The following is a 14,430-nucleotide window of genomic DNA, read 5'->3' on the forward strand; positions in this document are numbered from 1 at the left end:
GTCAGGTGCTCTGGGCAGAGCTTCTTGACCTGGTCAAGCTGGTCAGAACCATTAGGAAGAGTCCACAGGCCAACCCCATCCCGGGAGCAGCAGATTCAGCAGATTAGGGATTCTGTCTGAGACAAGAAACCAACAACTGGGAGCCCACCTGTGAGATCTGTTAGAGGCAGAAAGCCTTGTCTTCCACTTTCTCCCTCTTCCTCAGACTACTTCCTAAAAAAATAAATGCAATGAATAAATAAAGACAGTTTTCAAGATGTTCACAGAAGGACTTTCTTTTTTTTACATTTTTCAACTAGTTAATACAAAAACATTACAACGATTGACTTCTTTCATTTAGTTACATAAATAAAACTTTTTATAAATATCTCTTTATAAACAATATAAATAACTTTACAACATAAATACATTTATGCATGACATGAATTTACACACAGCAATGTTTACAGCTGGTTCTGTCAGTCTCTAAAAAACTGTCCCTTGTCATCACGTCGGTGTAGGTGTGTGTTTCATGTATATTATATATGTAATATATATAACTTTTTATTTTTCATTTTCATAAACAAACAAACAATAAAATCATACCCCCTCCCCCAGTAATAATCGAACAGCTGGTGTTGCCTATTCCCAGTACCGCAGGGAAGAAAGAAGAATGTGAGAGCCACGCTGCCTCGGAGCTGCTTCCAGATGGCCAAGGGTAATCGCAGTGAAACGGAGCAAGTTCCCAAGCCTGAAACACAGAGGGGACACGGGACACTCAGTGCTGGCCCTCAGCTGAGAGAGCCCGGCCTGCCAGGCCGCTCTGAAGCCTTCCTCCCCTTTCCCAAAGCAGCAGGAAGCAGTGTCCCTCCACCTGTGCCCCAGGTAGGAGAGGGGCCCTTCCACGCCACCCTGTCCTAGCCTCATCTCTCCTCCACTGTGACACTCGCACTTCCTGCCCCAGCACAGGTGGAACCAGAATGTCTGCCAGCCCCCGCGCCCGCCCTCCCCCCTCCCCAACTGCTGGCCTTGCCCTTGGCTCCGGGAAACATGGTGAGGGGAGGGGGATGGAGAATACCCTCTTTCCTGGTCTTACTATGACACAAACCCTCCATCAGGTGCCTGCTTCAGCTGTATGTGTCTGCATGACAGTGGAGGGAAACGAAATATCTGAGGAATCAGGAATTCTGGGCTCAAACCCCAGCTCTGGTATTTATTTCCTGGATGGCCCTGGAGAGCTTTGAGTATGGATTTCCTCTCCCATAAAATGGGATAATAGCCACCTCCCACGGTGTACAAGGGGCCATGCAGAGCGTCTGGGTCACAGCGGCCACTCAGTAAATAGCACTTGCTTCCCCAGCTGGCTTCACCTCAAAGGGTCTCCTTCTGAAGCAGAGGAGCTGGTGTCTCAGCAGCACATGGGGTGTGCTGGGTTAGAGCAATAACCCCAGAGTCATTTGATGCGGGCTGTGCCGTCTTTGCTATGAAGTGTAGGGGTGCTTTGGGTGGAGGAAGGCATCCTCCTGAGAGGTGTGGTGCCCCCCGCAAAGAACAGTCAGTGCAGAGGGACCCCGGGCCTCAGTGGCCTGATGAACTCTCCCGCAGCTCCCTTTTCTGACTGTCTCCTGTGTTTAAACAGATGACAGATGTCTGTGATGTCCCTGGGGCCCATGGGCAAGGTGTTCATTCAGGCATTGGCCCCACCCAGTCTCTGTCATTACCATTTTATAATCAAGACTATAATCATCAGCGACAGTCATTAGGGTGGCTGCTTAGAGCTAAGGTCATGGGGATGGGAGGTGAGGGTGGGGTTCAGAAGGTTAAGGGTGTTGGAGGTGGGTGTTCAGCTAAAAGACAAGTTTCAGGAGGTTGACCAAGTTCCCTGGACAAAAGGGTTGAGAAGTTTCAGTGATCTAGAGTCCTCCTGCACAGCACCCATTGGGTCATCATCTGGTACCCACGGACAGGCACACCCAAGGACAAGGAGCCTCTGGGGACATGCATACCAGGGCCTTTCCAGGCCCTCACCTAATCTCCTGCTAACCCACAGAATAACATTTGTTTAGATTCTAAAGTTTGAGCTTGGTGCTTAAGTCACAAATGAAAAAACTGAGGCCTGTGTCTCCCAACTCGTTGTTGTTAAGACTGGAGAAAAGAGAGCAAAGCCAATACAGTGATAGCCACCGCAGGCTGGGCCCCAAATGGCAGAGTCACCTATCCCTTGGCAGGGATGAGTCCAACAAACAGAGCCAAGTCTGGCTGCAGAGAGAGGAAGGGCACCAGCTAAAACCTTAGACAGGTGGGAGAGGAATGCCCAGCTGGGTGGGGCAGGGTTCTCTGATCACTGACACAGGGATGTTTCAGGTCACCTTCTGTTAACATCCAGCCCTCAGTTGCCCATGAGTTAATCTGAGGAGGCATCTATAGCTCAGGTGAAAAAGTGTTCTGGCCCTAGCTGGTTTGGCTCAGTGGATAGAGCGTTGGCATATGGACCGAGGGGTCTCAGGTTTGGTTCCAGGCAAGGGCACATGCCTGGGTTTCAGGCTCGATCCCCAATAGGGGGCATGCAGGAGGCAGCCTGTCAATGATTGTCTTTCATCATTGATGTTTCTACCTCTCTCCCTTCCTCTCTGAAATCAATAAAAAAAAATATATATATATATTTTTTAAAAAGGGGTGCTGTAATGTAACCTCACAGTGTGGTCTGATCATAAATTCCTAATTGTGCAGGTCATGGTGGATAGTCACACCTCAGGCCTATACCTTCCCTAGTAAAATGTTTATCTTTGCCCTAAACTAGCCCTGCCCATTTTTGTGTATCGAGGTTAACACTGTGGAAATGCCACAGTGATCCTCTTTTTCAGACCCCTCAGAGGCATAACCACCCTTGAGAGAACAGTAATCTTAACTATCCTGTAATCCAACCCATGCTTTGCTTTCTCCCATCTTCCTGTAATCTTCCTTACATTCTTGTTCCTTAATTTCAAATGTATAAAATAAACTGCTAAACTGTGTGTGTGGTTTTTTTTTCAGAGCAAGATTTGAGATCTTGCTTCCTGGCAATGTCGGTTTAGCTCAAATAAACTCTTACAACAATTCTCTACAGATTTGGACATTTCTTATGTGGACAACTGTGAAAAAAGGTTAGGTAATGTGCTGGAGAGTTTTAAAAGGGTCTTCTCATTACCCCCTGGGGGGACAGGGTGTGGACACTTGTAAGACTTCTTAGGTGAGAGGGTAGCTTGGCCTGGAGTGGTACAGACAGGCTGTGGGACATGGAATGGCAGCAGCCAGGCTGCAGGATATGGCTGGAAACCAGTAGGGGTCAGATTCTAAAGTATTTGAGTGTCAATTTCAAAGGTGGGGACATGGTTTTTCCTTGGGCACTGATGGGCAGCAGGAATGCAAAGAAGATAAGGAGAGGAGGTGAGGACCTTTGCCACAATACGTTTTCAGGCTGTGGCACCTGGCAGGAGCGGAAGGCAGCATGGGGTTTCTAGCCCTAGTGAAGAGTGAGGACGCCATGCAGGAAACAGGGAGCCCAGGTACAACGGCATGGGAAGGCTGACGAGGAGCTCAGTTTGGGACACGTAGGTTGAGTTTGCAAAATATAAGATTTATTTTAGTGTCTTTTCCCTTGCCCTGAAATAGTGCCACAAACACTGAGGTTGGATCCTGAAGTCACAAGGGGGGCAGCAGCATCAGGACCCTGGACAGTCTGCCCACAGCCACTGTTTAGAGAAGGGACAAGAATCAGAATGCTCTGGGGCCAGAAAAGCTCTCTGGTGATGCAAACAGCGGGCTACTCTGGCTACAGTAAGGGGGCAGGTATTTCTCCAAGTCTGTCCCACTTTAGGGACAAAAGACCTAGGAAACATCCTGACCTCTGAGCAACCTACTGCCTGGCACCATGATACAATGGTTGGCAGACGGACTTGCCCTGGGCTTGTATGTATGCTCTTCCTCCTCTGTTCCCACAAACCCCAGATCTCCCCTCCACGCTCCCATTTGGCAAATTGGGGCCAGTGCTGCTAGTCCACTTATGGTCCAGGGATGGCCGGAGCCCTCCAAACTGTCTCTGCTTCTCTGGAGAAAGCCAGGGGCGTCCATCTATCCTGAACCATTTCTGACCTTTCCAAAGTTCCTTCACTCCATCCCTCATTTATCCATCTGTAAAATGGGATGATAAATAGGTTTGGGGGCAAATGACTAGCACACACATGATCTCATGTCCGTGTAGCCTGGTTCCCCTCCAAAGGCCATGGGAGGCGGATGGGTTCCAGGGCTAGGGGATCAGAGGAATCGGCCTGGGGCGGTGAGGGGTGGGGGTGGGGGTGGGTTGGAGGGGTTAAGGCTAGATTCTGGCGGGCGCTGAGGGGGAGCTAGGTGTACTGGAGCGCCAGGCGGCCAGGTTGGTGGTACTCACCTCCGCCAGGGGTCGCCGCACTAACATCCCATGCCACTATGGGCGCCGATCCGGTCCAGCTTATGGCCGAAGCAGTTATTGCCCGAACTGGGGTATTTTCTGCGAAGGCGGGACCATCGAGTCTTGGTGTCCTGGAACACTCGCAGTCGGTTGCCCCCGAGGTTGACGGCACCGCGCTTCCTCTGACCGCCGCTCTCAGCCTGGGACGCGGCTGCCACCTCCCCGAGCGGAGTTCGCGGGCCCTGTCCGAGAAAAAGAGCAGGCAGGTGAAGGGACGCACGTCGGCAGCGAGGGGGAGGTTGGAGGGAGACTTTCTGGGGCCCCTGATGCTCCAGCCGGAGGCGCCCGCCAGTGCGATTTGTCCCTTCCGAGTCCTGAGCGCGCCCCTAGAGATGCCGACCGTTCGGCACTGCATCCACCTGCCACGCGGCCATGGTTGTCCGCTCCTTCGGGGAGCCCCTTACCCTCCCTTCTTTTGCCGCTTGCCCGGCAGGCCACACTGGGTAGGTGCTGCGCATCTGTCGACATTTTCCAGAAGCTGGGGACGTAGACCCCTGAATCCGAGCTTCCAGGGCTCCCAGTCTGCCTCCCAAGCTCATCTCAGAGGAGAGGACCGCCTTACGGCCCTCTCTGCTCCCTCTTGGGGGCCGCATCTCCTAGACCCCCAGCCCGCCCACACAGCCTCTCACAGTCCCGACATCCCCGCGACAGCGCCCACCTTCGATGGCACACCGGGCTTGGCTTCGGATTGCCAGAGCGAGAGTAGGGTGAGTAGCAGGGCGCAGGCCAGCAGTTGGGAGAGGTGCATGGTGCCCTTGAGGTGGAGGGGCACACGCAGGCGGCAGCAAGAGCAGATGCCCAGGCAAACGCGGAGCGGGCTGGCGGGGCTGCTGTGTGAGCGCGGGTCCCAGAGCTACGCGGTGCCGACTGGGTGCGCTCTGAGTCCGCAGCTCCGCTCGCGCCTTTATAAATCCAACCTGCCGCTGATGTCATCCTCCCGCCCACCCGGCCGCCCGGGCCAATGGCACGCGCTCCGAGGGCTGGGAGGGGGCTGCGGGGGCTCCGTCTCTGCCCCCACCCTCATCTCACCCCGGAGAGATCCCGCGGCTTGGCGGGCTCTCTTCCGATTGCACTCGGAGCTGGCTGCAAAGCGGCGCGCGCAAGGGAACTCCATTTGCAGTAAGCGCGCGCCCTGGCGTGCCTAGCGCCGGTGCTCTGGCGCCCTGCCTACACGCTTGGACCTCAATACACACCCTCTCCCTGGAAGGGATCACTTTCCCGCTGGGCAGGTGCAAAGACAGGCTCAGAGGAATTAAATCACTTGCCTAAAGTCACACGGCCACAAAGTTGGCACAGCCCGAAATCCGCGCAGATCTGCCTTGTTGTCAAACTCTTCCCTGGGCGCCTGACAGGCTCAGGCCTGGGGTTGCGGCTCCACCTTTTACCTGCTCGCCGGGAGTTCAGATCGCACGTATGCCTTTGGAATCCGGGGCAAGAGAACACGGTCGGAGTTTTAGCCGCAGGGGGAGCAAGGGTATCGTGGTTTGCCCGGGGTCGCAGCGGGGAGCGCAAGTCCTACACAGGAGAGTGCAAGCTTTTCGCCCGCCCCTCGGTGTGTTTGAGAGCGAAGAGCGAATAAGGTGGGCTACCAAGGCAGACCCGAAATGCGAGTGCTTCTGCGTGTGTGCGGTGGCATGGGGTGACAGCCCCTGGGGCTCTCAAGTGCGCATTCAGCCCGGCTCCGCGGTACATAATAAAGTCCCTGCGTCTGACCCGGGGCTGGCATCCGTCTGCACTGACAGGGGCACGCCTGACCCTGTCTGCACCCACGCGAGGATCCACAGGGTGGGTTGTTCGCTCCAGAGTCCTGTGCACCTGCACAAGCTGCAGAGGCTTCTTTAGTCAGCCCCGATCCTCGTCCGGCTCCGTGAGCTGTGACAGGTGGTCGCCTTCACGCTGTGACAGGTGGTCGCCTTCACGTTTTCGCCATAGAGAGGTCTGTGGGACATGGCCTGCTGCCCACGATTCCCTCGGGCAAGGCGTCCGATCCCTCGGGCTCTGAGGAGTCCCTTGGGGATGGGCCGCCAGGCGGAGAGCCCAGTATCCCAAGAATTGAGTGAGATGCAGGAAAACTATGCCTCCGCTGCTTCTCAGCAGGGCTGGGCTGGAGAGCGGAGAACTCCGGAAGAGGGAGGAAGCTCCAGGTGGGCGATGAAGTCCTCCTCTTGGCCTCCTGAACAAAGAATGTGGCCCATCTGGAACTTCTCCCCCGAGACTCGAGACTCGAGACTCGAGACTTGCGCTGTTTACAGGGGCTTAAGGAGCCGGGCAGACTGACTCTAGAGCAGTGGTTCTCAACCTTCCTAATGCCGCGACCCTTCAATACAGTTCCTCATGTTGTGGTGACCCCCAACCATAAAATTATTTTTGTTGCTACTTCATAACTGTAATTTTGCAACTGTTATGAATCGTAATGTAAATATCTGATATGCAGGATGTATTTTCATTGTTACAAATTGAACATCATTAAAGCATAGTGATTAATCACAAAACAATATGCAATTATATATGTGTTTTCCGATGGTCTTAGGCGACCCCTGTGAAAGGGTCGTTGGACCCCCCAAAGGGGGCGCGACCCACAGGTTGAGAACTGCTGCTCTAGAGCCAGGCACTGGGCTAGTTTCTATGGGCCAAGGTGCAGTGGCAGCCTCCAGTTGCTAAGACAACCCGGATTCCAGGAATGAGTCCCCCCCTACACACCTTAGGAAAGGAAACTGCACCAGAGGCAGGAAGGCAGCCGGAATCAAGAGGTAAAAGAATCAGGTGGCTCTGCAGGGGAGCCTGGACCCAAAGCCAGGAGGCAACGGCTCTCTACATCCCACCCTGGCACACCCAGTCAGAAAATGCCCACCAACCAATTGTGCCCCTCGCACCTTTTGCTTAAGAAATAACCTACACCTGAGGCCTGAGTTTGGGTAGAAGAATCTCCTGCTTTTGAAGAGGATCCAGACATGAGCAGAGCATCCTATGTGAGTACTGGTGAGTTGACTCCCCACATCTACACAGGCCCCCCAGATTGTCTCTTCGAGGTAACATTTGTAGAGTGGGACCACTCTTTCTATGAGAAAGGAACTTCTCTGAGACTTGCCTTATTTACGCCGGCTATGTCTGGCAGACTGACTCTAGAGCCAGGCACTGGGCTGGTTTCTGGGGTCAATGGCTACAGCCTCTGAAATCCCTTATTAAGGACAGGTTGGAAGCTTCCAGTGCTCCATAGTCACCTCCTTCTGTAGGCTGGTTCTTCCTGTCTTTGTCTCTTGGATGTACTTGGTGACAGTGGGCAAAGATCTAGGACTCCCTGTCTTTGAGAATAAATCAAAGTGAACTGTGGAGCAAGGCTTCCCTGGGGCAGGCTATACAGCCGCTCCTGCTGAGCCTGGGAGGTGGGGTGAGACGACGTTCTAGGCCTGGGCTAGAGGGACATTCAGGGAGGGAGGTGGTCGGCACATAACTGTCTTTGCAACAGAAGATTTCACACACACACACACACACACACACACACACACACACACACACACATCCCTGCTCTTCCCCCTTGGTTTCATTGCTCAGGAAGCTGCAGAGGAGACTCTGTGTTCCTCCTGGGCCTAGACAGGGCACTCAGGTCCTTCCTGCTTTTTCTTCATGAGGTCTACTTCTGCTCTGGTCCCAGGAGCCAGGCCTGGGAAAGTTGGACCCACTGAGCAGCTGAACATGAGCTGTTCGTGGCACTTTATTAAATGCTCGGTGTGAAAAGCCCTGATGGTAGAGGAAAGAGAACAGGCCTGGCAATTCCGCAGGGGATCCTGTCATTTGCCACTTTTCCACCCACTGATTCCCCAAGGATCCACTGAGCATCCCTGCAGCCTGCAAAGCTCCAACCGGGCTAGGAAGAACCCCCAGGAAACAGACACCAGCTCTGTAGGCTGGAAAGGACGTGGCAGGGAGGGAGGGCAGCTCCCGCAGCCCGGGCTAGAGGGCGAGCTTCCTGGAGAAGGAAAAGCCTGTGCGGAGCCAGGAAAGGAGACCCAGCGGAAGGGGAGAAGGGAAATCTAGATGGAAAACAGCAGCGTCCCATTGGGCTAAGGGGGAATGCACTCTGGCTGAGAGGGATGCAATGAAAGAAAAACAACCAAATGAGAGATTGCTCTCACTAAAGGGCAACCCAGTGAAACTGAGGGAAGCCGGGAGGGCCTGATGTTGCAGAACCCAGCCTGCTCAGACCTAAGGAAAAAAGGGGGTGGGGCAGCATTCAGGTAGCGGTAGCCAGAGGAGGCAGGCTTGAGAGACAGGCAAGTCTGTGGTGGACAGTTCTGGAGGCAGGAGATGTGATAAAGTTGGGGAGGGGCTTGCCTTCCAAAAGTGGGAGCCTCCTGAGCTCTTGGGGGTACGGAGCGCAAGCAAGCCTGGGGGTCATAAAAGAGGAGGCTGAGGGAGAGTGGTCAGTTGTGGGGACACAGAGAGGGAGCAGGGCATGGGGAAAGTCAGAGTCAGACTGAAGTGTGCCAAGGCCTAGGCATCAGAGAATTGCATAGCTGGGACCCTCTTCTCCCTCCTGGACTTCTGAAAGGTGGGAACATGGAGGGAAAAGATTTCATTCTTGTGAGTCCCTCTTCCCTTTTTCTCCTCCTCCACCAAGGGCAAGGTAAGGCTCTTGCATCTACCACGGACAGGCCCTTCCTTGGGACAGTTGATGTTCGGTTCTTTAGCAGGACCCTATGGGAGACGAGAGTGGGCCTTGATGACGATACCTCCGGTGAGAATGGTGCACAAAAAGGCTCCTGAGAGGATGCAGAAGGGATGGCTAAGGCAGGATTGTCCAGCGCCCCTTTCCCAGAAGGTGGTAACCAGCTCCCTTTGGAACAGCACCTCCTCCTGGCCCTGGGGCCAGACAGAAGGATTCTCAGGCACACTGAGGAGGGGAGGATTGCTCAGCCGCCCATCTGTTTTCTCTGTAATTATTTTATCCCAGAGGCCTCCTTCCAGCTGCATAACTTCCCAGAGAGGACACTGAGCAGGCGGTGAGCAGATCTCATGAAGGCCAGGCAGGGAAATTGCAATAGGACCCTGGCCAAGTCCCATCACTGCATGGGGCCTTCAGTTTCACCACCTATAATTGGGAAAAAGCAGAGTGAATCAGGAGGCCGGAAGAGAGGCTTCTGACCCCTGGATGAAGGCAGGACAAAGCAGCTGTGGCAGAAGAGGGCTCTGCATGTTACTGCACAAACACACACACACTCCCAGACAGGGGAACCCTGTACCTCCAGGACTCCCTGGGACTGTTTGGTGGTGAGGACCCATGGAAAACATAGAGGCCCTGGCCTGGCCGGGTCTCCTTGAGCTTGGAACCCTCTCCAGGAGTCCTGCACCTATAGGGTCTGGCATTAGGAGAGGAATTGGAGACCAAGGAAGCATCATCCATCCTTCCTGGGCCAGAAATTCCAGGAAAGCTTAACCTCATCATGACATGAGGTCTTTGTCTGACCCCAGGACACTCCCACCTGATGAGCCAGCTGCTCTCTTTTTCCTTTCCCAGGGGCCCTGCCAGCACCTGCTGCAGATGGCCTCCAACCCTGCTGTCCTACGCAGGCCCATGACGTCAGAGTTTATCCCTCCTTTCCCACCCCCCTTCAATAAAAGACAGATAAGCTCCACAGATAGCCTCAACAAACAGGCCCTGTTTCCTGGGGCAGGGTGGGGGGGGGGGAGGAGAAACTGCTCCCCATAAGGCTATCAATAGGCAGGCGAGGCAGTAGAAGCTGAGGCCTAAACCCTGAGAAAGTGAGCAGGGTAGTGAGGGAGAGGCCCTCCCCGCCCAGGATGAAGCAGCATCCCGACCTCAGCGTGGAGCTTGCACCAGATGTTTGCAAAAGGAATGGATCTGCTGCTGGGCCCTGTGCCTGGGGACCTGGCTTGCCTTGGCTGAGTTTTGGAGCTTTTCCACATAGGGAGTGGCCCCTTGCTGCTCTGGGGGGTCCCTGCAGGGAGCCCAGCTTCTTGGTGTGTACCCAGAGGAGGGTGTCTATTGTCTGGTCTTGGAGACTGTGTTACAGATTTGTTGGGGATCACAGTCTTCAAGGAAGGGGGCTTCTGCTGTGGATAAAAGGGGCCTCAAAGGGATCAGGGATGGATCTGCCAGGGTCCAGGGCCACCAGTCAGCTCGAGGAGCCACAGCTTTGGGTTTTCCAAGCCAGAGGTTCCCCTGTAGATTTCTGCTCTAGGAGTGTGTGATCACCAACTATTTTCAGGTGAGAAGTCAATTGCTAAAATGAGAATGACCAGAAAACACTAGTGAGAGAGACAATCAGATGCTAATGAGGGTTAGGGAACGTATTTTTTGCAATCTAGGTTCTATGGGAATTGGAAAATACTTTTAAGCCGCAAGCCACCCCAAATTAAAAGACCATAAATTGTCTGAAAACCATCCTTGTGCCTGTGTGGATTGTTTCTGGGCCCAATGTGCAACATCATACAACAACTCTTTTTTCCTGGATTGCCTGGGAGGGTCCCTGTGTCCCAGTGTTGACTGGGAAGAAGGGTCCTAATCCTCAAATGATGACCTGTTTTGCCTTGTGGCAAAATAATTTAAGAGTGAAGTCCGAGGCTTAGAGTTCAATAGGTTTCAGAACTTCTGATAAGTAGCTGATGGGGGAGCTGGGCTCCATGGAGGTGGGGAGGAGGGAAGGCAGTCTGTGTGTGTAGTGGACACAGTGGCCAATGGTTTTTTTGTTGGTTTGTTTTGTTTTGCTGCCTGGCTTCTCAGTCCACTGGATAAGCTGAAATGCAAAAATGCTTGCTTGCCTGGTTCCCCTGCACGATCCTCAGAGCCACTTACAGCTTCTCCAGCATTTTATTCCTGAATAAACCAGTCTGCCAGTGCCCAGCTGCCCCCAGACAGCCCTGGATGTGAGGCCCTCAGCCTGCATCTTCAGTGACGGCTAGAAGGGAAATGGGGACAACATGTAGAGAAGCACAATTAGGAAGGACTGGTGGGCCCCCCACGGAAATAGTGAAGCAAATCATCAGGACAACATCTGATGATGGGGTCCAGGTTGACCATGTTGGCCGTGTCGTCTTAAAAAGTCATGTTTTTAATTATTGTCTATGGTGGTTAAAAATATCACACTGACGCTATAGCATGAGACAGCTCCTGACCCTAGCTCACAGCCTGGTGGGGGAGAGTTAACTTGGGTAAATGAATGTAACATATGCTCATACATATTACAAAATTGAGCAAATATTTCTAACTTCAGCACCTTCTTACTCCATTAGATCCAAATGTGTTTCTCAAGCAGAACAGGCTCCACGGAGCTAAGAGAAATAGTGTGATGAGTGATATGTTATGAGACAATCCAGAAAGCCCGGTGGTGGCTGAGTTGGGAAGTGGGGGTGGGAGGGGGGAGTCTGCAGGCTGGGCTGGGAGGTGGGGCGCCTGGCTTCAGAGAGAAGTCCTGCCTCTTCCTTTTACCCCGAGAGATCTTGGACTCAGAGGGATTAAGTATCATACTCTGGACATCCTGGCCCCACACCTCCAGGTGCTACACTCGCCTTCTCTCCTTCCCTTTGAATCTCCATCTGGTGCCGCCCATAAGTGACTGCAGGGCAGCAGAGCAGTGGTCAGATTAGGGGGCATGGTCAGAGCTGCTCACGAGAACCTCTTGGGAGGTAAGGCTCATGAAAAAAACGTGTGACCCTCGGGACAATTTCTGAGCTCTGCCGAGGCAGGAGACCCTCAGGACAGGCTGGTTTCTGGCTGGAGGGCCTGGCCAGAGCCCGGGTGAAGTGGGGTGGCCTGGGAGTCTTTCGGTGTGATGCTGCAGCTGAGTCCTGAGGCTCCTCCTGGGCCCGTTGTTTCCATAGGCTTCTCTTCTGGTTCAGCAGGGACAGTGGGGGAGCCTCAGCTCGAAGGCCCGCAGCCGCCTGAGTATGTCACTGTCACAGCCCTAATACCACGGGGGTCTTTCTCTCCCTCTGCCAGCTTCTTGGGGGAAAATGCCCCAGCTCCTAGTACACTGCCTGCCACACAGTAGGTGCTTAAAAAATGAACAGGGACAAGTCCACACTGGGCCTTGTGGGGGTAGCAGGGACAGAGACAGCCTCTGTCCTCAGAGAAGGAGGGTGCTGGCTAAGCGACCAGACTCCCCATTTTGCAGATGGGGCCGTAGAGGCCCCAACTGGCCACCTGATCTGCCCTCAGCCACACACTGGGCTCGGCAGGCTGCTCAGGCCTAACGGGTAAGCTGGCTGAACTCCAGTGAGTCATAGGGATCGGGCTGGGGAGCACTCCTGCTTCATGTGAGAACATCTGCTGAGAGGAACAGCTGTCTCCACCCTGCAGTGAGCGGCTCCCGTGGGAATGTGGTCTGTGGCTTGGCAGAGATCGGACACAGCTCCTTCGCCACCCGTGGCATTTTCGGGGTGGGAGGGTGCTTAGAGTTCTGGGGCTTTGTCATATCTGTCAACGGCCAATTCTCAGGGATTGCATTGTCACCTCTTCCCGTTCTTTCCTATTTTAATTTCTAGGAGGCCTGGAAAGGGCAGGGCCAGATGGTTTGGGAACACAGTGGTCATAGGGTTGGGGGTAACCCTGTGTCAGGAAACCAGCCCTCTCAGGTGGCCAGCATGCCTTAGGTGGTCTGAGGCCAGAGCAGGTTGGGACAGTGTTATGAAAGGGTGAGGGTGGTTGGGTTGCAGGGGTGGGGAGAGGTAAGGGGGTGGTGATGAGCACTCTTCCTTCAGTTGTCCTTGAGAGAAAAACCACTGGGACTCACCTTGGCTTCCCAGCAGCAGCGGCCTGGCACGCAGTGAGATGGAATGAATGAACCAGCTCTGATCCATTAGAGAAACTCTCCCTCACAGCAGCCAGGGGATGCGGGTGGCGCTGAGGCTGCCAGGGAAAAGAGGCAGCACCTGGGCTGGGCAGAGCCTCCTTTCTGCCTTGGGGATCCTCACAGCTTCCTGACTCTCCTTCCCTTCCGTCTCCTCTGGCTGACGCCCAGCTGGGAGGTGGCTGCATAGTCTGGGGCTGAGACAGAAACAAGACAGTGGCTCAGATATGGGCAGGGCCTAGAGTCCACGCGGGTTCTGGACTCAGAGTGGCTGAGCAGACCCCAGATCAGGGCAAGACATGAGGGGGATGGGGTGAGTGGGGTGTGTGGGGTGTGTGGGGGCAGGGCTGGGTGGGGAGGAGGGCCTGTTTAACCCCCAGGCCTTCAACTGAGCTTAAGCCCTTTGGCTAAACAATTATCTGTTCAATGTGGAACCACAGAGTGGGAGTCAGGGCAGCCCTGTGTCTCCTGGGGGCACAGGGCAGGGCAAGAGCGGGGAAAGGAGCTGCCCCTGGCAGTAATCTGACCAAAGAGAACTTGCGGAGCAGTACGAGCTCACAGGCACCCGCTGAGCTGGGTGGTGACAGGAAAGGCATGGCAGATCCTCTCACTGCAGACCTGGAGGTGTGAGCCTTTCACATCAGCTCATTCAATAAAATGCTCCCCAGGCCTGGCCAGGCAGCTGTGTCCTGAGGGAGGAGCCCCTGCTGGCCCTGCCAGCCAATGCCCTCCACACCTGCTCCCATTTGCTTGGAAACCCTGCCCTGAGCCCTAGGAATCCAGCCTTGAGATGACCTGGGTAGACTTATTTGGGTGGAGTGATGAAAGTTTTTAAAAAACAGTTCCTTTTTATTTCTTTTGTACATAATATTTACCCAATGTTACAGTGCAAACCCCCCAGAAATGTCAAACTAGCAGCCAAATGTACCAATGCTTCCATCAATATAACAGCCTGCCTATCACTCTCCTAGGTTTTCGGATCCTCCCAGAACAATTTGTGCCTGGTTGGAATCTAGGTGCATATAATATCTTGTGATCGGCTTTTTCAAGTAACATTTTTTGTGTATCCTTTTCCATGGATCTGCATAGTCTGCAACATAATAGTTCGCAGTCAGGATTTGGGCTATATCTAGTGTTGTGTGCTTACAAATTACACAG

General features: G+C 53.8%; 1 protein-coding gene and 1 long non-coding RNA gene across 3 annotated transcripts; both read right to left on the reverse strand.

Annotated features, from left to right (window-relative positions):
- Positions 1–248: 248 nt before the first annotated feature.
- On the reverse strand, positions 249–5,496 carry NPPC (natriuretic peptide C). 2 transcript variants are annotated; one of them, XM_036320797.1, is made up of 3 exons: positions 5,124–5,496; positions 4,406–4,647; positions 249–730 (listed from the first exon to the last, which is right to left on the reverse strand). In XM_036320797.1, exons 1-2 carry the CDS (start codon positions 5,211–5,213, stop codon positions 4,426–4,428), a joined length of 312 nt encoding a protein of 103 aa, XP_036176690.1. In that variant the 5' UTR covers positions 5,214–5,496; the 3' UTR covers positions 249–730; positions 4,406–4,425. The 2 variants fall into 2 exon arrangements, with proteins under 2 accessions (XP_036176690.1, XP_036176689.1); XM_036320796.1 differs by lacking the exon at positions 249–730 and adding an exon at positions 3,575–3,710 and having other exon boundaries at positions 5,124–5,492.
- Positions 5,497–6,986: 1,490 nt separating this feature from the next.
- LOC118661815 lies at positions 6,987–13,440 on the reverse strand. The gene is made up of 3 exons (XR_004969487.1): positions 13,216–13,440; positions 11,280–11,382; positions 6,987–9,554 (listed from the first exon to the last, which is right to left on the reverse strand). It is a non-coding gene; the product is annotated as an uncharacterized LOC118661815 (long non-coding RNA).
- Positions 13,441–14,430: the final 990 nt, after the last annotated feature.

Source organism: Myotis myotis, unplaced genomic scaffold (assembly GCF_014108235.1).
Source record: "Myotis myotis isolate mMyoMyo1 unplaced genomic scaffold, mMyoMyo1.p scaffold_m19_p_8, whole genome shotgun sequence".
NCBI classification, from domain to species: Eukaryota; Metazoa; Chordata; class Mammalia; order Chiroptera; family Vespertilionidae; genus Myotis; species Myotis myotis.